Raw genomic sequence first — 23340 nt, forward strand, 5'->3', positions numbered from 1 at the left:
ACAAGGTTGCTGGTTCAACTCCTCAACTCCTGCAAAGGATGGTGGGCTGCACCCCCTGCAACTAACAACGGCAACTGGACCTGGAGCTGAGGTGCGCCCTCCACAACTAAGATTGAAAGAACAACAACTTGATTTGGAAAAAGTCCTGGAAGTACACACTGTTCCCCAATAAAGTCCTGTTCCCCTTCCTCAATAAAATCTTAAAAAAAAAAAAAAAGTACAAACTGATAGGTAGAAAATAGTCATGGGGATGTAAAGTAAAACATAGAGAATATAGCAAATAATATGGTAATAATTATGTATAGTGCCAGGTGGGTACTAGACTAGTCAGAGGAGTCATTTTTTAAATTACACAAATGTCTAGCCACTATGCTGTACACTTCAAATTAATATAAAATAATATTGAATGGCAATGGCAAGTGAAAAATTTAAAAGTGGGGGAAACGTGAAGGGGAATAAGAGGTTCAAATTTCCAGGTATAAAATAAATAAGTCATGAGGATATAATGTACAGCATAGGAAATACAGTCAATAATGTTGTGATAGCACAGTATGGTGTCAGATGGTTGCTGGACTTATCATGGTGACCGCTTCTTTAGGTATACAAATGTTAAATAACTATGGTGTACCCCTGAAACTAATATAATGTTGTATGTTAGCTATATTTTAACAAATACCTTTAAAAAATAAAATAGAGGGAAAAAACAAAAACAAAATAAACAAACAAAACAGAAAAAAACTCATAGATATTGAGAACAAGCAGATAGTTGCCAGATGGGAAAAGGGTTTGGGGGGTTGGGTGAAAATGATAAAGGTATTAAGTAGTACAAATTGGTAGTTACAAAGTAGTCATGGGGATGTGAAGTATAGCATAGGAAATATAGTCAATAATATTACAATAACTATGTATGGTGTCGGGTGGGTACTAGACTTATTGGGGGGATCACTTTGTGAGTTGTCTGAATGTCTAATCACTGTGCTGCACACCTGAAACTAACATAAACTTGAATGTCAACTGTAATTGAAAAATTAAAAAATATAAGTCCCACATAAATCAGCGAGAAATGAAAAAAAAATGTATGTTGAGCAGAGAATCCAGCCACAAAAAATGCATACATGTGATTTCATTTACAAAAATCCAGAAACAAGAAATAAAATGGTTGATTCTCATAAATATGATGCAAAACAAAAGAAGCCCAACACAAGAGAGTATACATACGATTCCATTTCTGTCAAGTATAATGAGGCAAAACTAATTTATGCTATTCAAAGTTAGGATAATGATCACCCTTAGGGAAATGATAGTTCTTACAAAGGAGCACAAAGATGGCTTCGGGGCATTAGTAACGTTCTGCTTCCTGATCAGATGAAAGTTGATTGAACTGTACACTTAGGCTATGTGTATATGAATAGATGTGTATTATACTTCAATGAAAATGTAAACTATTTTTTAAAAAGCAAAAGAAAATACATGCATGCAAACCAATAACAAACATTTGGCAAAAACACACATAATGAAAAGATACAGAAATGGGAGTGTGGCGGGGCTAAAGGGGAATGAAATAAAAGATCGCTTCCCCTGCTCCCATGCCTGGGTGACTCCAGTTAGCACACACACAGCATCTCTGAATCAGAGTTGGCCTCTAGCCTGGGGATGGGGAGTCATGCCCAGCCCAAACATTTGTGGGCCCAGGGAAAACAGTTCAAATAGAGGCCCACATACTATATAGCTAAAAAATTAAACATTATAAATAAAATATGTTCTATCTGCCTACCTTGACATATTTAGACATACACACACACAAATACACACACACACACCCTTTATAATGATCAGGAATGCCAGGTTTGAATTTACAATCCTCAGACTCCCCAGGGCCCTTGTTCCCAACCCAGCTAAGTCCCACATTGCAAGAAACTTCACAGTCGCATGTGTGGGCACCCCAGGACTTCTAAATTCTATCCAAACCCCCACAGCAAGCATTCCCTAGTCCCAGGGGTGTACACACCAGCAGTGAGATCTGTCCATGGGAGGATGCACCTGAGAAAAAGGCTTGCACAAACCTTGGAGCAGGTTGCAGCCATCTGGGCAGGAAATGAAAGCGTCCTGCGTCCCAGGAGAGTGGTCTGAAGCAGGCACTTAGGCTCTGAATGGGCACGTCTTCTTGGCCCTACGGACTCCTTGGCTGTGGGAAGGCCAAAGCCAAAGGGGACCAGCATGAAGGCCAAGGTCAGTCTCTCTTGCCAAGTTTCAAGGCAGATGCCCTGTGCCCCACTGTTTGCTTTCTGACCCAACCCCACCAAATAGAAATAAGAGTTGTCATTTGCCCGACACTTTACAGTTTACAAAGTACCTTCACATGTAATACTCATAATCCTCACAATCTTGTAAGATTACAACATAATACCATTTGATAGATGAGACTACTGAGGCAAAAGTGACTTCCTGAAGTCACACAATAAAAAGAAAAAAAAAATAATTATTGCCAGGTCTCCAGTGGAAGACTTTTCCCTCCAAATTTCAAAGGTCATGTTCTTTCCATGACTCAACACTGCCATCCATCCCTCAGCTTTCTGAAGAACTGATGGGGTTAAAAACATTGTAAATACATGAAAATTATAAATATATGGTTGAGGCATGTTAGAAAAATACCAGAGGCAGGGAAGGAAATTTAACACCAAACACAGAGTCCTTTCTGGGAAAGAGGCTGGGCCAAATTCATCACTGGGACAAAGAAGAGTACGTAGGAGTAGAAAACCTAGCTGAGTCTTGGGGGCCTCATCCCCACCCCAAACCACAAAATGAGGGCCTTCAATGCAACTAAGCAATCTCCACCCAAATTCCACACCAATTACATGGGGGGCCTGGCTTCACAGCCTGCCTGCTCTCCACCGCCCCACCAAAAATACTTTATTAATGAGAGAGCAGCATAAAGCCACAGGCCTCCGTCTGCTCAGAGACAATCCAGAGACAGCAGGCTGGCACCAGCTCCAGTTAATGCCCGACCCTCCTCCAGCGAGGATCCACTAAGCTATGCCTCCCTCTAATTACCAGGTGTCTGGCTCAGGGCCTGGCCAGTTATTTAGAGAACCAGCGCCTGCTCCTAGCACAGATCTCTATGAGGCTGGGGCTGCAGGCACTCTGCTCAAAGCCAGCTGCCTGAAGCTGCCGTCTCCTCACTCTGCTATTCCAGGACCCCTCCTGCCGCCTCTGCACCCCAAAGCTCAGCAGCATCATGTCGCTCGCACACACAGCTGCAGAGTACATGCTGTCAGATGCCCTGCTGCCTGATCGCAGGGGCCCCCGCCTCAAAGGACTGCGCCTGGAACTTCCCCTGGACCGCATGGTCAAGTTCGTAGCTGTGGGCTCCCCTTTGCTGCTGATGTCCCTGGCGTTTGCCCAGGAGTTCTCCTCTGGTAAGTGGCTTCCAAGACCTACTGTATAGGAGAGAGTCCACTTTGTGTCACTCTTTACATGGGCTCTGAAGCGAGGCAGCTCCCACATTGTCCAGGTGTCATGACTGCCCTGGGCATTACCTAAAAGGCAGACTGTGCATGAGTTCAGCGCACCAGCAAGGCAGAGGCACCAAGAAATTTTGGAGAGTCATTTCCAAAATGTTGTAATAAAAAATTTAGTTTAAATTTCAGTATTCATGTATTTTATGTCATTGCAATAATTAAACTTGTATTTCGATTTTATATGAACGAGCGATTAGGGCCACATAATATTTTAAGGACGTAGGACCTCTGAAGATCTTGGTCATCCATGCTTTACGTAAGTCTCTTATCTTCTTGGAGCCTTCTTCCTACTCACCACCTCCAGGGTTACTGACTTGAGAACAGAGGTTAAGTGGCTGACAGAGCCCAGTACATCATAGGTGCTGAATAAACCCATTCCTTCCTCTGAAAACACAAACATTAACAAACACATGTATGTAGTGTTCTAGGTGCTGGATTAACTCAGCAAACCTGCCACCTCTATGAAAGAGAAGGTGGATTTCCCAAGAATTGGGATTTCGGGCTTTCTTTTCCGGCTGTGTGATTAGCTTACCACATTTCCCAAGGAAGTGTGTCAACCTCCCACTGCCTCTCCATTTACCTACATGATGGGGAGTACTGGTTCCCATTTCTGTCTCTTTCTAGAGAATGATGGGAAAACCAAAAACCAGAAACTCTCCTTCCAAGCCTACTTTCCTTCTAGCACCACTCCCCCACGTTTTCCCTGATGTGGGCTCAGAAGTCCAGTAAAATAATCCTCTAAATTTTAAAACCTGAAAGACATCAGCTCTCTCAGAAAAGTGATGTCCACCACACTGCAAGCCTTCTGGTGCAAAACTGCAAGAGCGCAGGGATGCTCCCCACCTCTCCCACCCATTCTCACCACCACCCACTGCTGCCTGCCTGTCTGGGAGTCCAGGGGGAGCCCAGAGAGAAAAGTACTGCGGGACATCAAAGTCAGTGCATGGGCAGGCCTGCGCCAGAGACTGGAGTACTGTCCCGTCATGCCCTTCCTACGGTCACACTGCCTTGCCAAACCCCGAAACTGGGGCCTGGGAAGAAAGTGCCTACCAGCTTCAGCAATTGGCAGAGTTGTGGAGGGGACCCCTAAAAGCTCTTAGCTGCATGTCTCCTGGATACCCATTCCTCATTGCAACCCGGGGTTGCCTCAAAGCTGTATTCCTGTTCCAGGGTCTCCCATCAGCTGCTTCTCTCCCAGTAACTTCAGCGTCCGGCAGGCTGCCTATGTGGACAGTTCCTGTTGGGACTCACTGGTTCACCATGAACATAACGAGCCTGGCCAGTACAAGCTGAAATCCCTCTGGCCTCACAAGGTAAAGGGGGCTGGGACTCCATCAGGCTGGCTTCCTGGCTGAATGGAGAGGGACAGAACTGCATCGTTAGACTCTCGCTTGCCTCTTCGCCACCCCTCCCCTTCCATATGTTGGTCACTGACTCTCATGTTTCCGGCATTCTTCAAATGTCTGATGATCTTTGGTTTCCCACTTTTATCTGATTGTCAGCTTTGTCCTGATGGATGAGGCTTGTTGACCAGCAGCCTTTAGTTTAAGGAGATGTCTTGGGCCATTTTATGGGGAAAAACCTCAAATATCAGTATCTGCAAGCCTGTCTCTAGGGCGGTTCAGTTTTCACGAGTATGATTCGATCATGAATTTGTGTAGAGAGGGCAGGTTGCAGTTGGCATCAAGTTCATCTGGGAACTCAGCATTCAGCATTAATTCAACTAAACCCCCACACACACACACAATCTCAACATGGTCCTCCCCCTCCCCCCACCCTCAATAGACCCAAGTGCAGAATCTCTCTGGTTTAATGTTTCCAAGACGTAAACCACAGCCTTCTGCCAGGGACAGGGAATTCGCTTGAGTGCATCATGTTACAGAAAGGGTCCGCAGGGCTGTTTTTCCAATATTCGTGTTGTTTCAGCCCCACCTGCAGCCTGTTTCACATGTACCTGGTATCTCTAATTCCTGCGTCTTTCTGGTTCTGTGGCACAAAACAGCTTGCTTACCCCTGCTTCCACTCCATATCCACCCCCAGGCTGGTATCTTGTCACAAAACTGCTTTGCAGTTTTCAGCATTTTGTTACTGTTGTCTCCCCTCCTGTTTTCTTTCTCTTTACATGATTATGTCTTTTTGACCTTTATTCTCATTTCAGTGGGGTTTTATGAGGGAGCAGAAGTCATACGTGCACCCAATTCACAATGTTTAATCAGCAGTCACTTATAGTATTTTGCAGTTATGACAATTTACAAGGCCTCAAAACACCACAGTTCTAGAACCCCAAACCAGGGACTTAATGCAGAGTTCACAGAGGGTTGGCAGTTGAACTTGATGCCAACTGGTCTTTGTCACTGGAAATGCGTAAGCAGGATCTGGAAGGCAGTAAGTTCAAGATATTGCAGAGGGAATTCATGTCAGACGAGTCAAATCTCTAGGGATGATGAGTTTGTTTTCAAGAAATGTCATTTTACAGACATGCGTGAAAAGCTTCTAGTTTTCTTTTGTGGCCTAGTATACCTTTCCTAACTGTGCTCTTTAGTTTAGAAACTGTCTCTCACACACACATACTCCTTTCTCCTCTACCTAGGTGCAACCAAGTACTATGTGTCCTCCCTCTTTTTCTTCAAATTGTCCTCTAACATACAAAGCACCCCTGGTTCAGAGAAGCTGTAGTCAAGTAGTCAATGAAGAAATAAGCACCAAAACCAGACTGCCGAGTTTCAAATCCCATTCACTCACCTACTAGATGTGAAACCCTGTAGGTTACTTAGTATTTTTACACGTCAGTTGCTTTTTCTGTAAAATAGAGATACTAACAGAGTACCTACCTCATAGCAGCCTTGTGAAGATCAAATGAAACGATGCATGTTAAGTACCTAACACAAACGTAGCTTTAAAAGGCCTTTACATGTAGAGTTTTCACTGTGACAGAATAGTGGGCCCACCCCGTTAGGTGTGGTGTACAATGAAGAAACAAGGAAAAGCCCCTTATCTCAGGCAGCACGTGAGAGGAGGCTGGGAAGGGAATGGGATCGGACCTCTTTTCTAGAGGGTCTAAGTTAAGTCAGCAATGTCAGGGATGCTGGCTGGACTTTGAAAGCTAATGGGCTTTGGGTGTCTGGTAATGAGAACCTGGAGCAGAGAAAGAAAATGGAAGGCTGAGAATAAAGACACTGTCCCCTGGGATGCCACCACCACTGTTGGCCATGCCTTCTGGTTAGCTACCCAGGCTAACGTGCTTGGGCACTGGGGAGCACCCTTGCTCTCCCCATCCACTCCCTCCCCTCCCTCCAACTTCCTTCCTTCCTCTCTGCCTCTTGCCTTTCCAGATCAGGAAAGTGGAGACGGGGAGCATGGAGATGCACCATCCCGTCCTGGGCCCTATATTCAGCCAGCTCAGTCAGTAGAGATCCGTAGGTCCTGGGCCGCTGGCAGCTCATTCCCCTTCTGAGGCAGGAGCCCCACTCAGAGCTCTCTCCACAGCTCACTCTCGCCCCACAGGCCCTCCCCTATTCCCTGCTGGCCCTGGCCGTCGTCATGTACCTGCCCGCTCTGCTGTGGCAGTACGCAGCTGTGCCAGCCCTCAGCTCTGACCTGCTCTTCATCATCAGCGAACTGGACAAATCCTACAACCGCTCCATCCGCCTGGTGCAGCACATGGTGAAGATCCGGCAGAAGAGCTCGGACCCCCATGTTTTCTGGGATGAGCTGGAGAAGTGAGTTGTTCCTTCCACTCCTTTCCGGAGGACTCCGTCAAGAATTAAAGTAATATCCGTGCAGAGTAATCTTTAAACTACCCTCTATAACCACCTTTCTCAAGAGTGCAAAGTGCTTAACGTCACATTAACTTGCTAGCATTTCTGTACCGGAAGAAGAGCAAGGACTCTACCCCTAGTTTACAGATGAACACACTGAGTCACAAAGGGATGGATCTCTTTAAAATACTTTCATATACCACTGCCCTGCTCAGAAACCTTGAATAGCTCCCCTCATGTCTACAGAAAAATATCCACGTTCTCCCAAATATTTTTCCAAGGCCCTCTGGCCACACTGTCACCAACTACTTTCTCAAACTTCTTACTATGGGACAGAAATTTTCCACTCTAGCTAGGCAGTCTCCTTTTCTCCGGAACAAGTCATTCATCCATGTCGGCATTCATCAATCGTTTATGAGTACCAGGCACTGTTCCGAATGTTTTCGATACGTGTGTCTTTGTTGGGGGGCAGAGATGGGGAGGAACAAAGCTACACCTGTCAACCCACGTGGGGCCTATATCCTACTGAGGGAAGACAACAAATAACACACTAAGTAAATTATATGGCAGAAGAGGTATGAAGAAAAAATAGTAAAGCAGGTAAGCGTGGAGGTGGACAGGAAAGGTTGTGGAGTGCTGCAGTTATTTACATATATATATATATTTTAAGGAGGGTGCCGCTCACAGGGGCCCATGCGGGGATCGAATCAGCAACTTCGGTGTATTATTAGCACCACACTCTAACCGAGCTAACTGGCCACCCCCGATGGTGCAGTTTTAAACAGGGTGGCCAGGGTGGATAGTTGAACCAAGAGGATAGGTGACCTATTTGCAACCATTTTTTTTTTTTTAAAGATTTTTTTCTAAGTCTTTTTTTTTTTTTTTTTAAGATTTTATTGAGGAAGGGGAACAGGACTTTATTGGGGAACAGTGTGTACTTCCAGGACTTTTTTTTTTCCCCCAAGTCAAGTTGTTGTCCTTTCAATCTTAGTTGTGGAGGGTGCAGCTCAGCTCCAGGTCCAGTTGCCATTGCTAGTTGCAGGGGACGCAGCCCAGCATCCCTTGCGGGAGTCGAACTGGCAGCCTTGTGGTTGAGAGCCCACAGGCGCAGGTGGGAATCAAACCGGCAGCCTTTGGAGTTAGGAGCACGGACCTCCAACCGCCTGAGCCACTGGGCCGACCCCTGCAACCATATTCTGTCTCGTGTTTGCGCACATACTCTTTCTGGACCCTATCTACCTTCTGGAGGCTGACTCTAGCAATCTTCTCCATGAAGGTTTCTGAACCTTCCAGCCCACACTGCTGTTGTCACTCTCCTAATTTATTACCATGGTTTGTAGTCATCATTTTGACAACAAATCAAGTGCTATTTTTATGTTTGCGTATCTTATCTGCCCCTTCCCCACAAGCCAGACTGGAAGCTTCTTCAGAGCAGAGACTGGCTTACACGTACCTGAACACCACAGTTCCCAACAAATACTTGTTAGCAAATTTATTTTTATAAAAGTGAATGAATTGACCTAAAAATCAGAGTATACAGACGAACCAGAATGCGCTTATTTAGACTCCCAGTCCAGTGCTACTTTAATAAGCCTTACTTCAGCTTACAGGTTTAGTCTGCCCTGCTGGGCAGAAATCCAGTGTGACCATTTATTATTCATTGATCATTCACTGGACTTACTGCATTGCACTCACTGCTTGGAGAATTAAGATATACTCACACACCTTCTTTTGGGGAGAGAGGTAGTTATGGTCAGAGAAGGGAGATTTTCATGTGAATTGAGAATCCCGTGTTGGATACACACGTTGTGTTTTTTTCCACATGGCTCTTTCAGTATATGGTTCTAAATGTCCCTCACCTTGTCTCCTTCCTTCCCCTCCCCAGGGCTCGGAAAGAACGATACTTTGAATTCCCCTTGCTGGAGCGGTACCTGGCATGTAAGCAGCGCTCACACTCACTAGTGGCCACCTACCTCCTGAGGAACTCCCTCTTGCTCCTCTTTACCTCAGCCACCTACCTGTACCTTGGTCACTTCCACCTGGATGTCTTCTTCCAAAAGGAATTCAGCTGTTCCGTCAAGACAGGGCTGCTCAGCGATGAGCCCCACATCCCCGACCTCATCACGTGCAGGCTGACCTCCCTGTCTGTTTTCCAGATCGTTAGTCTCGCCAGTGTAGCAATATACACCCTACTGGTTCCAGTGATAATCTACAACCTCACACGCCTATGTCGGTGGGACAAAGGACTTCTGTCCATCTACGAGATGCTCCCAGCATTTGACCTCCTCAGCAAGAAGATGCTGGGGTGCCCCATCAATGACCTCAATGTGATCCTTCTTTTCCTCCGAGCCAACATCTCTGAGCTCATCTCTTTCAGCTGGCTAAGTGTCTTATGTGTGTTGAAGGACACCACCACCCAGAAGCACAACATTGACACTGTGGTCGATTTCATGACTTTATTGGCGGGCTTAGAACCCTCAAAACCGAAACACCTCACTCATCGGGTGTGTGACGAAAACCCATAGTGAAGAAATCCTGGAACAAGAAATTTGATGGTAGTAAAAATCTCTCTCCTTCCTCACAAGCCTCACAGACTAATATACAAAAATATCTGTTTTAGAATTGCTACGCTTGGATTGAGCTGACTCAGACATTCTGTATCATGTTATCCTAAAGGTGAGAAGAGATAATCGACACATGGAAATAAATCTGAAAGTTGGATCTGAAGAGTCAAAGAACTGAAAAATTAGGTCTAGAGCACATGAGAAGAAAAACCTACAACCAAAATAAAGTCTAGACATTCTATAAGGAAAGAAGGTTCTGAAGGCTATTTATGGAGGCAGGTTCTTCTCACTGTATTTACTTCATGGCCCTTCTAGGATACACACACAGCTTATCCCAGAGAGCAAGTGGGTTAATCTGGTAGGAGAATAAAGACATGGAATCCCTCCAAACCCTCTGGTGGGGCCTGACATCCTAGGAATTTGCCCAGCTTGCTCTGTCGAAGCCATCAACCGTGCTCAGGCCTTCTGTGACCTGCAAAGTGGGCAGGAGGTAATGATGGCAGGAACCTGGAATCTGCTCTTTGGGCTTAAGGACCATGTAGAACAAGTCCAGGGCCGTGCCACAAACATGAGGTGTGCAGATACACCATTTCATCATCTAAATCAGGGACTCCCTTAACCGTGGGCTGGGATTATGGGCTGCGGACTACTTCACAACTCTTAACGGGCCCAGGTATGCTTTTAATACCCCAAGGGAGGTGATACTTCCACTTGCAGCCAATCACCGAAAAGCGACCACTTAAGTGAAGTGTTGTTGAGCCTCTTCTCTCTTCTCTGACTCATCACCCTATCTTAGTCGGTAACTTCCATTCCTGTGCCTGTATTTAAGGAGACCTTGATCTGACTCCAAAGGCCTCGCTCAGCCCACAATACTATGCTGTCTCCCATTTGATAGTTCTTTTCAGAGGTGCACATTGTTACACCCTACTTCATATAGGTAAACAGAAAAATTATCTTGCTCCTGACAAATCTGGGTAAGTTCACCTAAAACAAGCAAAGTGGCAGACAGACATTCATCAATGGCTTCCTATTGTCATTAGGTAAAAGTCTTACTCTTCAGTTGGTACAACCCCCTTCACTATCCAAATACTGTCTACTACTTCCGTCCTCTTGCCTCTCCCCATATGCATCTTTCACTCTATTCAACTACTTGCAGTTTCTAAGTTCACATGATGTTGAGGACAGCATATTCAAAAGCTTATGTCCCCCCTGCCCAAGATGCCCTCCTGTTCTTCACTGGCTGACCACTACCTCTCATTCAGTCAGCCCAGACATATTTCTTTCAAGAAATGTTCCTTATCTCCTCCCCCGCCCCCAACTAGGTGCTACCATATCATCCAATACCTACCTCTGAGATAAAACTTATTACACTGTGTTAATACTGCCCCTTTATTTGCCTGGCTTTCCCTCTTAAATAAGTTTCCTAAACATTCTGCCATACTGAGCACTAAATAAATATTCTCCTGAGCAAATAAGTGACTGCATGAGTTGCTTGGTAATATTACATTGTCTGGAGTGCACAGACTCAGCCTCTAAATAATCCTGTATGGAAAAAGCTTTGTGCGCAAAGATGCACTTTGCAGCAAATGGTGACCAAAAAATCAAATTACATTGAAAATAATTATGAAAAATTATTAGGCCATAACTGGAATATTAAGCAGCCATTTAAGATTATGTTTATAAAGAAGTCATAATAATACTGCAAAATGACTATACCGTGTTTCCCCGAAAATAAGACCTAGCGAGACAATCAGCTCTAATGTGTTTTCTGGAGCAAAAATTAATATAAGACCCAGTATTATATTATATTATTATATTGTATTATATTAATTATATTATATTATACCAGGTCTTATGTTATATAAGACCCGGTGTTATAGTAAGATAAGACCAGGTCTTCTATTAATTTTTGCTCCAAAAAATGCATTAGTGCTGATGTCTGGCTAGGTCTTATTTTCGGGGAAACACGGTAATAATGGTAAGTGAACAAAAAGGAAACATTATATCCGTATGATCTAACCTACATAAAGATGCATGAACATATGCACGAAAACATACATACCAACATGTTAAAAAAGGTTCACTCCATGTGGCAGCATTATGAATTTTTAAAATCTTTGTACTACATTTTCTAAATTTCTAAAATGTGCTTGGAATGTTTTACATATTGTAAGGAAATGTTTCTAATGAAGAACAAACAATAAACATTTTAATGCAAATGCCACTGAAATCCACTGGCCAGAGCAGTTTGCAAACTAATGCAAATGATAGCACTTTTCCTACCACTATGTATGACACATGTCTATCAAGAGGACTAATGATAATAAAGTCAGATCACAAAGCCTGCAAGGACAAAATACAGCTGTACAGCAAATAAACCAGGTTGTTAGCAAATATGGGATTTAAAAAAAAAAAAAAAAATCACCCACATCTCTTCCTATCACTCAGAACTATTTTCAGGTTCCAAGATAAAGTTCCAACCTGTAGTATCAAAGACATGAGTTGTGGGTATTTTGTAGGATAAAAACATTGCTGGCAGTTTCCAAAAACAAATCTATATGGCTGCCTTGAGTATGTTTGTGGAAACACATTGGCACCGTGAAAAGTTGCTCTGTTAAAACCCAGCCAGGTGCAAAAAAGGCAGCTTACAAGGTAGATGGACATAAAAGGACTTTCGCAAGCCTTCTCTCTGCGTTAAAACCATTTTGTCAAGACCCTGTCACTAGTTTTACAATTTTCTGAAATGATATACTGGGTCAATTCTAAACCTCTTTTTTTGAACTGTGTTACTATATTAGCGTTAGATTTTTCTCCAGTAATTCAATGAACTTATTAACTATGTATTTTCTATAATTTCGATATACAACTCTAGAAGTCTAAACTTGTAATATATAACCGTAACTATATTTTGTATCAGTAGTGCCTTACAGTTTAGAACTCTCGTTCACCTTCATTATTCTACAGTATGTTGTTTTTCAAAGGAAAATTCTGTCGCCAGAGGCTCACTCAGCTAGTTAGGGGCACTGCTGGAAGGAGAATGAATACAAGCCTCTGCCTTCCAGAGCGGTGCCCTTACCAACAGTGCATGCTAGAGAACTGTCTACCCTCCTTATGTGATTTTTAGCTGGACTTCCATTATGAAGTTGGAGCTACATAAATAAATGTATACGTATAGAAACATATTTTTGTGTGGTTAGCGTGTTATTAAAGCTGTGTGTTCGATCTTGCATCTCCCTCTTAGATTCTAACCGGACAGAGGCTTTTTTTTTCTATTCAGCACTGTAGTCCCGGCTCCTAGTAAAATCACAGCGTCATGGAAACATTTATGTCACCTGCATAAGGGAAGGAAATGAGGAAAGCAGCGGCAGCAGCACTTGCGTTCGAGCGGGACCGACAGTCCGGGGCGGACTGCGGGCACCGGGAGTGGAAAGCTGGTGGTGACCGCAGTGGGCTAGGGGAGCGCGTGAGCCTCGCGCCGCCACGGTTTCGGGGGCTCCCGCCTCGGCTCACCACCCCACTCCAGCTGAGCACGCCGACGCGGTCACGGTCGCGCACAAGGCTCGCTTCCGGCCGCCGGCCCACCCAGTCTCACCTCCTCTAGGCAGCTGACCTGCGCGGCTGAGACGGACCACGCTCTCGACCCAGAAGTTACGCCAGGCGGCGCCATGACGTAACTTCCGGGCAGACGCGGAAGTGCGGAGAGCCGCTGGGAGCCGGCTCAGCTGTGGGGTTTTTTTTGGCCCAGCAGCGCGCCTGGGGAGCGTTCTGGAGAGGTCGGCACCTCAGGGCCCGGTTCGGCCAGCGCAGACCGGACGAGGCCGCCGCCCCGCCGCCCCTCGGCTCGGCGTCGATGCCCGCCGCGCCCGGGAGGCCCCGCAGCGGGGCCGGGCCATGAGCCTGCCCCGCGGCCTTGCTCCATCGCTGCGGGCCCCGCTGCAGTCCGGCAAGACCAGGATGAAAAAGCTCCCGAAGAGGAGCCAGAACGAGAAGTACCGACTCAAGTACCTACGGCTGCGCAAAGCCGCCAAAGCCACGGTGTTTGTGAGTCTGACGCCGCTCGGCCCTTCGCCTCGACACTCAATTCGTGAAATCTTTCCCCAAACCGTCCCCCTTCCCAGAGTGGCAGGACTAATGCGGTGTTAGTTAGCTTTTGCGGGATACATCGCTTCTCGGTTGCCTTATGTCCTTGGACAGATTCCGTAATTTCTGTAATCTTATGTCCCCATCCGCGAATGAGAATAACTACCTTGCAGAGCTGTGAAGATTAAGTGAGGAAAGTAGAGTGCTTGGTACCTAAAAGATGTGCCAATAAGTTTTAGCCATTACCGTTATTCCCGCAGGACTCTTGGAAATGCGATAGAGGCAAGAGAACCCTGAGAATGAGGCACTATTTTTAAAATGACAGCACTGAAACCCAGAGAGCTAATCAGCTTTAAGGGCACTTGTGTCAGAGCCCTGACTGCAGCTCAGACACCCTGCTTCTAGTTTGTTACTTCCATCCACTTCACAGCCTTTCCCAAACACGCCCTGTACTCATAACTGACCCCTTCCCTAAACAGACACGGAAAGCTTTCAATAATTGATCTCCTCACCTCTTTTGAGCCTCTCGAATGGTACTGCCTTTCTTTTATTATAGAAGCACTGGGTTTATTGGATGAACTGGCTTGCCAGCCACACTTTGTTGTACAATGTTCTGCATCGCGGAAGCTTGCCTCAGTGATGGGAAATAGGGAGTGGAGTCCTCAAAGGCCCTCCCACGGCTGAATCACCACCTTAATTGTTTTTTACCAAAAACGTGAACATCTCACCTTTTCTGGAAGCATAAGGAACAGTTCGGAAATGAGAACATGCATTCCAAAACCATTTATTAGCACTTGCTGTGTGCACTGGAGAGAAATAAGGAAAGGAAAATTAGGAGGATTTGATAGCCAATTGACTGTTACCTTTTTATTCCCTCCACATCAAAGGTACATAAAGCTTGAAGCCTATGTTATTAGATTCCACTAAGTAGCCGAAGAAGGGATATTGTGTTGTACATTCAGAGTTTGAGGTCCCACCTATGGACCATCAGATCGGAGCATTCCCTTCAGGACTGATGCTTGGCCAATAGACTGAGTCATCAGTAAAGACAGATGATACTTGAATACACATAAATAGATTATGAATAAGAATTTTACATACTAGAGTTGATTTGGTTCCATCCAGTTTTGTCTTTAAGGTTCCTATTACATGGGAAGCTTTGGGTTAGGTTGGTTTTGTAAGATCGACAAGAGTCAAGGTACTTGGGAATGGATATTCCTTTATATAAGGACTGAATTTGAGCACCTGTGGATTTAAATACTATGCCCTTTCTCTGCCAGAGACTACCCTAATTAGGGTGACTGTACATCTTGGTTTGCCTAGAATAGCCGGAGTTCACCATATTGTTCTGGCATAATCATTAAAAGCTCCCCCTTTTTACTCATAGGTACCCGAGTTGTTATAAGTTCTATAATTACCCTGCCCCTAGTAGAACTTGACTCTACCTATAGGTTTTCTTATAGTTTACAACAAAGACTTCTTTAATTTGAAATACAACTCCTCTTCCCAGCATAATCTTTTGATCTTTTATTCATTTTATATGATTATATTCAAAATTTTTCTTAAAGGAAAATGCTGCTATTTGTGATGAAATTGCTCGTCTTGAGGAAAAATTTCTTAAAGCAAAAGAAGAAAGACGGTGAGCTGACTTCATTTTGTGTTCAGAAACACACTTTTGGTGATTGATATGGTGTTATTGCCCTGGGGATTTTTCTCCATGGTGATTTTTGTGCATTGCACAGTCCATTGGCCACTGATCAAGTACAGAGAAACTCACAGTTTGTGGTATTGGTCCCAGTTCATTTTGGATGACAGTGATGAGACAGCTCCTCTACTCATCTTTCTGACAAAGCCCTCTTGCCACAACTAATGAGTAATCTAATTATAACTCCCCAATTATAAAAGCCAAGGGATAAAAAGAAACTCCTCATCCTACAAATATTTCTTATGTACTACTCTGTGCAAAGCACAGAGGGTATGTACACATATGCAATTCATGGTGTATATATATACCCTTCAGAAGCCTAATACCTTCCAATGTCAAGGTAGAACAACCCTCAGATGCAAAGAGATAATGCTACAATTCTTTATCCTTGACTTCTTGAATATTGTCCTCTAGAGCTTCATTATTCCCAGGGTCCAATAAGAATGGTATTTTTATGAGCGTAAGAATCTTTGTATATAGTTCTGGCTTTTCCCAGTACTTAAGTAAAATAGTGACTTGAGATAAAACAGAAGTTCATACCTCTCTGCTCCTTTCCTTCCCAACCTCAGGTACTTGCTGAAGAAGCTCCTTCAGCTTCAGGCTCTAACTGAAGGGGAAGTACAGGCTGCAGCTCCTTCCCACAGTTCCAGTTTGCCCCTGACTTATGGTGTGGCCAGCTCTGTGGGAACTCTACAGGGAGCTGGGCCCATTTCTGGGCCTAGCACTGGGGCCGAGGAACCATTTGGGAAGAAATCGAAGAAGGAGAAAAAAGAAAAGGGCAAAGAGAACAACAAACTGGAAGGTACTTTGGAGTTACCCCCGTGGCTCAACAACTAATGACAAAGACCTGGTACTAACTGGTAGACACACACGCCACAGATCCACTTCACCTCTCATCTGGTCCTTTAGTAGCCCTAATAAGCCCTTGGAAAACAAGTGTATTAGAGCCATTTTGGGTGGAGGAATTCCAGTTAGACACAAAGGGAGCAGGCTAAGGCCTCCCCCCATTCTTCCCTGCCAACTCTGGGTTGCCTTCAGTTCAGTCTTTCCTAGAGGTAGAGAAATGAGGTAAGTGGCCTTTTGAATACACTGCTGGCTTGGGAAATTTCTGATCTTAAAAGTGAAGGAAGAGGCCTTAAAAAGTTTTAAGACTCTTAGGTCCTAAGCAATAATAATAAAATTGGTCACTGCCAGGTGGGCGGGTTAGAAAGCTACTCAGGGCTTTGGGGAAAAGTCCCATGTGCCCAGTCAGTGAGTGTGTAGAACCAGGATTGGCTAATTGCTCTTAGCATTCATGTGTAAATTTTTCCCTTCCCCTCAGCATTGGGAGGGGCTTAAAGTGGGTGACCCCAGATTTGCGTTTCAGTTCTGAAGAAAACATCCAAGAAAAAGAAAATGGAGGGAGGTGCTCGCAAGCTGGTTCAGCCCATTGCCCTGGATCCCTCAGGACGGCCTGTGTTCCCCATCGGACTGGGGGGTCTAACAGTATATAGCCTGGGGGAGGTGAGTGAGACCAGCGATACATAGACAGGAGAATCAGAAGCGTGGGAATGGGGTTGAGCCTTCCCTCCCTATTCCCTTTAGCAGCAGCCCCTTGCTGATCCAGACCAACCCCAGAAAACCTCCAGTCCCCAGGAACCAGGTCGGTTTTGTCTGCTACACAGCCTACACTCCCTCTTTGCAGCCCCAGAGTGGTTCCAAAGGCTACCTGCAGTACACTGGACTTCCACATTCTCCAGTGACCTCACTTGTAGGTTGGGGGAATCCTTTTTATAGATCATCACCGACCGGCCTGGCTTCCATGATGAGAGTGCCATCTACCCTGTGGGTTACTGCAGTACTCGAATGTATGCCAGCATGAAGTGCCCCGACCAGAAGTGTCTATATACTTGTCAGATCAAGGATGGTGGTGTGCAACCTCAGGTAGTTTTCTTTGCAAAAATTCATTGAACTTTCTAGAAAACTAGTCAAGGATTTAAGTTGGCTAGATAGCACTTTTTACAAAAATACTTTCTTGGCAAAAATTCCTATTAGAATAATTTTGATTTAACAATTTATAGTCAAGGTATTTTGCGATTCAAAAAAGAAAGAAAATAATGTGAAATGGGGGTTTGCAGTCAAAGTGGCTTGTACTCTTTCTAGCTATTATAAGGATAACCTAAGATTACATAGAGAATGATCTCATGTGTTTTAAAATAGCATTTGCATTTGAACTTCCAGATGTAAGTAAGTGGATAGAAAGGGTCTGGAAAGGCATGTAACAAACTGTTGACCTCTGGAGAGCAGTCAGGCCAGGAGTATAGAATTGAAACAGTCAAAGGACTTGCTCTGTTTTCTTTTTTTGTTTGAATTTTTAACAGCACTGTTAGGGCATTGTACCCACCTCCTAGTATGGATTATATCAGCTTCAAGTTCCAGAGTGAAGAATAGTACTGTAGTATGACTTTCTCTCTACTACTTCCTCCTTGAAGATTGGGCTCATGACTCCTTTATCTTTCTCAGTTTGAAATTGTTCCTGAGGATGACCCCCAGAATGCCATTGTCAGCTCTTCCGCAAATGCCTGTCATGCAGAACTGCTCAAGGCTATAGGCGCTACTATGTAAGTTGACCAACAGCTTGAAGGCATGCAAAAAAGATCACTTTTGGTACAGCGAGACCTTTTCGCTTGCTTTTAAAGAGCAGAGATCCCTTATTTTAGAGAACGCTATCCCGCATCCCTCAGTTGTCTTAGCAACTAGTTTCCAGCGTATCCAAGTCAAAGCTTACTGTGTGTGTTCATGCCCGCATTCCATTCCTAAACCCATTCTCATCTCCCTCTGAGGTCTCAAATTAAAACTTTCCCTCTCCTGTTTAGGGGGAAACTAGTGTCTAACCTGCTTCCATCTGGAGCTGACTTTTTTGGGTTTTCTCATCCAACCATCCACAACCTGATCCAGAGCTGTCCAGGAGCTCGAAAATGTGTCAAGTAAGTGTGGTCAAATCCAGTCCCTTGAGAGCTCTATGGTCAGTGGGGCAGGGACCTAAACTGCTTTGAGCTGCTTCTGTGCACAAGGCACGCATGCTCCTTGAGCAGTGTGCCTCAGTAGTGGTCCTCTTAGCCCTCTAGACAGGTGAGCAGAAGGCAGTACCCCAGTGGACTGTAATTACCATTTTTTGTGTATACCATGATAGCAAAAGGAAGTCCTACAGAATGGGTCACTAAAAAAACCTGTCTAATTTTTTTTAGCGTTTTTTTTTTGGGGGGGTGGTAATAAGTTTTTAGATGCATATGGGAGAGAGCTGCAGAAAAAAATAGCTGAGCCCTCTGGAGTAAGAAGGGGTTACGGCTAACAGACGGCTCTTGATAATGATTCCCTTTGATCCTACAGTTACCAGTGGGTGAAATTTGATGTGTGCAAACCCGGGGACGGGCAGCTACCGCAAGGACTGCCGGAGAACGATGCAGCTATAAGCTTTGAAGCCTTTCAGACACAGACCTTTGATGGAGGTCAGCATGATCCCATTCTACCAGGTACCGTTTAATTTTACCTTTCTGGTTTGAAAATTGACCACTTTTAGACTACCCTCCCCTCTTCATTCATAGCTGAGTACCCCAAATATCTGGGCAGTAAGTGATACAGGCTTTTCACTGCTCCACCATTGAGAGTCCTGAGTCAGCGGTCCTCGCAGAAGTCACAGGGCGTGGCTGTGATCACAGTAAGGCAGGGCTCCGCGGGAAGCTAGGGCTCCTCATTGCCTACCTAAGTAAGACCTAAGCAGAACTCCAGGTGAAAGTTTACTAAGATTCCATATGAGGCAAAGGGCATCAAGTCGTGGCCTTGGTCCTGCCTCTGGTCCACGGATTCCTTACCACAAAATGGGTAGAGCAATAGGAGGATCTGGCACTGGGATCCCCTGATACAGGGAGAGCTCTGGACTGGAAATAAGCAATTAGAATTAAAATTGTCCCTCTTTGCCTGATATACTATATAACCCAAGGCAAGTCACTTCATCTATTTCAGCCACAGTTTTCTTCATTGTAAAAGAAAGTATCAGTCCTGTCTTACCAGACAAGGGCACAGATACACGGGTGTTAAGGAGGTGAAAGAACATACATGGATCTAATCAGTCTCCTGAGATTCGCAGGCAGCACTGGAATTTAAGGAATTTTTTCCTCAGGATCATTGGCCCTCGCAGAGCTTCAGCCTACAGCCTTTGTGTCTTCTTACCGGCCCATGTTCTTGACGCGCGAACCCTTGGCGGATGATCACCTGCAGCACTTGAAGTCTCCACCGCAGTGTAGTCCAACGCAGTCTTCAGATTGAACGAGAAGGGATCAAATACCACATCATTTTCATCATGATGATTTTTTTTAACTTAAACTAAAACTTAGAATATGTGGAAGAAGGCAGCCATTCAGGAGTGAAGAAGATATTAAATGAACACATTCTGTCATGGAGGTTCCCATGGTGACAGTGTTCCCTGAGAAAACTTCACCTGCTTTATTTTTAGTAATAAATTTCTTTTAACAGTTCTTATTTTCATCCTGTTGTAATCAGGATATATTCTCTTTTGTTTAGCTCTAAGGTAAACTTCAGTCCTTTTTCAACCAGAGTAAGAGATGGCTGCTGACTCATGAAGGAGTTAGTAAGATTCTGACAACCTCGACCCTTGATTCTGATCCTAGTTTAAGGAATATTAAGTCTCAGCCCCTGTACGCCAGGCAGCTGCTTTATTTTCATGTCAGTATGATCAAAATCGAATCCTGCTCATCCCCAAGCTGGAGAGTCCAGTCCAAGGTACACTTCGTCCTTTTATTCACATTTCACATATCAAAAGGTCCTTTTTAATCCTTTCTGCGTCCTCTTTGTGGTTCCTTATTGGAGAATGTGCTTTTAGCTAAATACGTTGAAACCACATTAAGACAAATTTAGATATGTTTGGGGTTTGGCTCCCATCCTCCAATTCATTCAGTGCAATAACATAAATCCGCATTTAGTGTGACTGAATTGTCTGGACCGTGCGTATGGTATTAATGCGGAGGCTAATCTCGACCACTCCACAGCAGTTAGATGGATGGGCAGCGAGGCCATCCAGGTTCGGGTGCTGGAATGGGAAGGAACAGAAGGACTCCAGAAATAGAAGAATGGGGAAGGAGTGGTGAGAACTGGGTTGTTAACTGCTGTAATTCCTAACTGCTAACTGGGGACAACACAAATGCAATTAGCATTTTATAGGAGTGAATCTGGCCAGCCGATTCAGGAGGGGCTCAGACAGCACATTTGCACCACACCACACTGACCACTATAAAGTATCAGAAGCTAAAGGAACGTTAATTTTATGACTAAATTATAGTCTTTTTATAAGTTTGTATAGCTTTTACAGTGCAAAAAAATTATTAAAGTTTAGATAGTGGCAAATCAAGGGTGGAAAGGTATTACTTAGCTGTTAGTGTTAATATTTTTCTTTTTTCTCTATAAGTTGCCTAACATATCTGCACTTACACAGAAATGATACATGCTGCTTTTATCAGATAGCAAATATCTTTCTATTCTATTACAGCTTGAGTAAAACACATTAAAAGAGAGCCTCATTTTAAGAAAGACATTTAAGGTTTTTTTTTTTATTAGTGTGTTGTTTACTTTAGTAAGAGTATTCACTTTATAGCTTTCCTAGAATGGAAAGAACCCATTAGTTGTTATAAACTCAGAGGATCAAGACCTCCATCTTTTAAAATTAAATAGTTAGAAAGTATTGCACTGCATTGCATGTGGAAAGGTTGAAACTTTGGTTTCAACTATAATGTTTATATATGTATTTATATAAATATCACACGTCTGGGGATACGTGGAATAATGTTAAATGTTTTTCCTATGGATCATCATTTCAAAAACCTTGAAAAATAACTGCCATATTATACTTAAAATGTCTTTTCATTTACTGGATTGTTAAAGATTTTTAAAATTTGACAACATCCAATATTGAGAATGAGTTAAAAAAAAGGGACTGTACTTGGTGGGAATTTTAACTGTTGAATCCTTTGGAAGGGGTAAGCTGTAAGTATCAAAGTTTTAAACGTATCCTTAAACCTGTTATTCCACATTAAATTAAGTGTGGTATGCTGTTTGCAAGTAACATTATCACAGTATTAGTTTAATAGTGAAAAACTGGAAAATACCTGCATGTCAACTAATGGGAAATTGTGAGGAAACTGGCTCCCACGAACTGAAACACTAAATCTACGTTCAATTTACACAGGAAAATTATTTTGAAAACATAAGTCAAAAACACAGATTACACAATAATAATGTAGTGTGGTGTGTAAATTATAACCCAAACAAATCAAGTGACTTCACCAAATTATTAAGTGTTTCTCTCCAAATGATGAATTTTGGGGTGATTTTTACTTGCTTACACTTTTTACTAGCATCCAAATGTTCTACAGTGATTATAAATTTCATTTTTCAAACAGTAACATGTTATTTCATTTGAGAAATAAACTGAATTCCCACTGAATGTTTTAAATTATTCAACCATTAAAATTAACTTTCACATGACTTTTCATTAATACATCCACTCCCTAAACCTAATTTTTCACATTGCGTTCACTAGGTTATTGGGGATGAAAGGAACCTGGGCTTCTTAGCTATCTCTAGTTTATAAAGTAAAAAAGTTACAGCAAGTTAAGGTTAATTTATTATTGAGGAAAAATATTTTTATATAAATGGTAATGTAGCATAGGTGTACACTGTTTATAATAATGTCTGCAGTAATGTAACGTCCTAGGCCTTCACATTCACTCATCGCTCACTCACTCACCTGGATCATCTTCCAATCCTGTAAGCTCCATCCTTTCATGGTAAGGGCCCTGGACAGGTGTACCATTTTTTATCTTTTATACCGTATTTTTACTGTACCTCTTGCATGTTTGGATAGGTTCAGATACACAAGTACATATTGTGTTACAAATGTCTCCAGTATTCCATACAGTAACATGCTGTACAGGCTTGCTGCCCAGGAGCAAGAGGCAGTACCAGACAGCCCGGGTGCCGTAGGTTATACCACGAGGCTCGTGGAAGTACACTCATTGTGATGTTCACATGACATAATCACCTGATGACGCATTTCTTAGAATGTGTCCCTGCCAGTAAAGCGATGCGTGACTGTATACTTTTATTTCTAATTTCTAACAGAAACACACAATTATCAAGTGCCGTGAGCTGTTTTTAATCAACTAATAAACAGCATTATGATTTTTTTTTAATTAAAGTTTATTGGGTTGACAATTGTCAGTACAGTTACATAGATTTCAGGTGTACAATTCTGTATCACATCATCTATAAATCCTATTGTGTGTTCATCACCCAGAGTCAGTTCTCCTTCCATCAACATATATTTGATCCCCCTTACCCTCATCTACCTCTCCCCTCCCCCCTTACCCTCTGGTAACCATTAAACTATTGTCTGTGTCTATGAGTTTTTGTTTCTCATTTGTCTTGTTCTTTTGTTGTTTTTGGTTTATATACCACACATCAGTGAAATCGTATGGTTCTCTGCTTTTCCTGTCTGACTTACTTCGCTTAGCATCATACTCTCAAGATCCATCCATGTTGTCACAAATGGTCCTATTTCATCTTTTCTTACCGCCGAATAGTATTCCATTGTGTATATATACCACAACTTGGAGAAAGTGTCTATCGAAGGACGTTTTGGTTGTTTCCATGTCTTGGCCACC

At 43.6% G+C, this 23340-nt stretch overlaps 2 protein-coding genes across 2 annotated transcripts; both read left to right on the forward strand.

Moving 5' to 3' along the window:
- Window positions 1-3030: 3030 nt before the first annotated feature.
- On the forward strand, window positions 3031-11037 carry PANX3 (pannexin 3). Its single transcript, XM_033097949.1, has 4 exons — window positions 3031-3416; window positions 4689-4831; window positions 7023-7237; window positions 9162-11037. Exons 1-4 carry the CDS (start codon window positions 3236-3238, stop codon window positions 9799-9801), a joined length of 1179 nt encoding a protein of 392 aa, XP_032953840.1. The 5' UTR covers window positions 3031-3235; the 3' UTR covers window positions 9802-11037.
- A 2483-nt stretch (window positions 11038-13520) lies between these two features.
- TBRG1 (transforming growth factor beta regulator 1) lies at window positions 13521-21607 on the forward strand. The gene is made up of 9 exons (XM_033098111.1): window positions 13521-13881; window positions 15489-15559; window positions 16195-16427; window positions 16992-17128; window positions 17402-17548; window positions 18128-18225; window positions 18481-18591; window positions 18995-19137; window positions 19785-21607. The coding sequence occupies exons 1-9, from the start codon at window positions 13732-13734 to the stop codon at window positions 19928-19930; spliced, it is 1236 nt and encodes a 411-aa protein (XP_032954002.1). The 5' UTR covers window positions 13521-13731; the 3' UTR covers window positions 19931-21607.
- Window positions 21608-23340: the final 1733 nt, after the last annotated feature.

This window comes from Rhinolophus ferrumequinum, chromosome 25 (genome assembly GCF_004115265.2).
Source record: "Rhinolophus ferrumequinum isolate MPI-CBG mRhiFer1 chromosome 25, mRhiFer1_v1.p, whole genome shotgun sequence".
NCBI classification, from domain to species: domain Eukaryota; kingdom Metazoa; phylum Chordata; class Mammalia; order Chiroptera; family Rhinolophidae; genus Rhinolophus; species Rhinolophus ferrumequinum.

Bases quoted from the DNA above. Each gene is read 5' to 3' on its own strand.
- TBRG1 (XM_033098111.1), top strand. From the start codon at position 13,732: ATGAGCCTGCCCCGCGGCCTTGCTCCATCGCTGCGGGCCCCGCTGCAG. The intron at 15,560-16,194 runs GTGAGCTGACTT...TCCCAACCTCAG, and splicing joins AAAGCAAAAGAAGAAAGACG to GTACTTGCTGAAGAAGCTCC. The intron at 16,428-16,991 runs GTACTTTGGAGT...TTTGCGTTTCAG, and splicing joins AGAGAACAACAAACTGGAAG to TTCTGAAGAAAACATCCAAG.
- PANX3 (XM_033097949.1), top strand. From the start codon at position 3,236: ATGTCGCTCGCACACACAGCTGCAGAGTACATGCTGTCAGATGCCCTG. The intron at 3,417-4,688 runs GTAAGTGGCTTC...TTCCTGTTCCAG, and splicing joins TGCCCAGGAGTTCTCCTCTG to GGTCTCCCATCAGCTGCTTC. The intron at 4,832-7,022 runs GTAAAGGGGGCT...CTCGCCCCACAG, and splicing joins AATCCCTCTGGCCTCACAAG to GCCCTCCCCTATTCCCTGCT.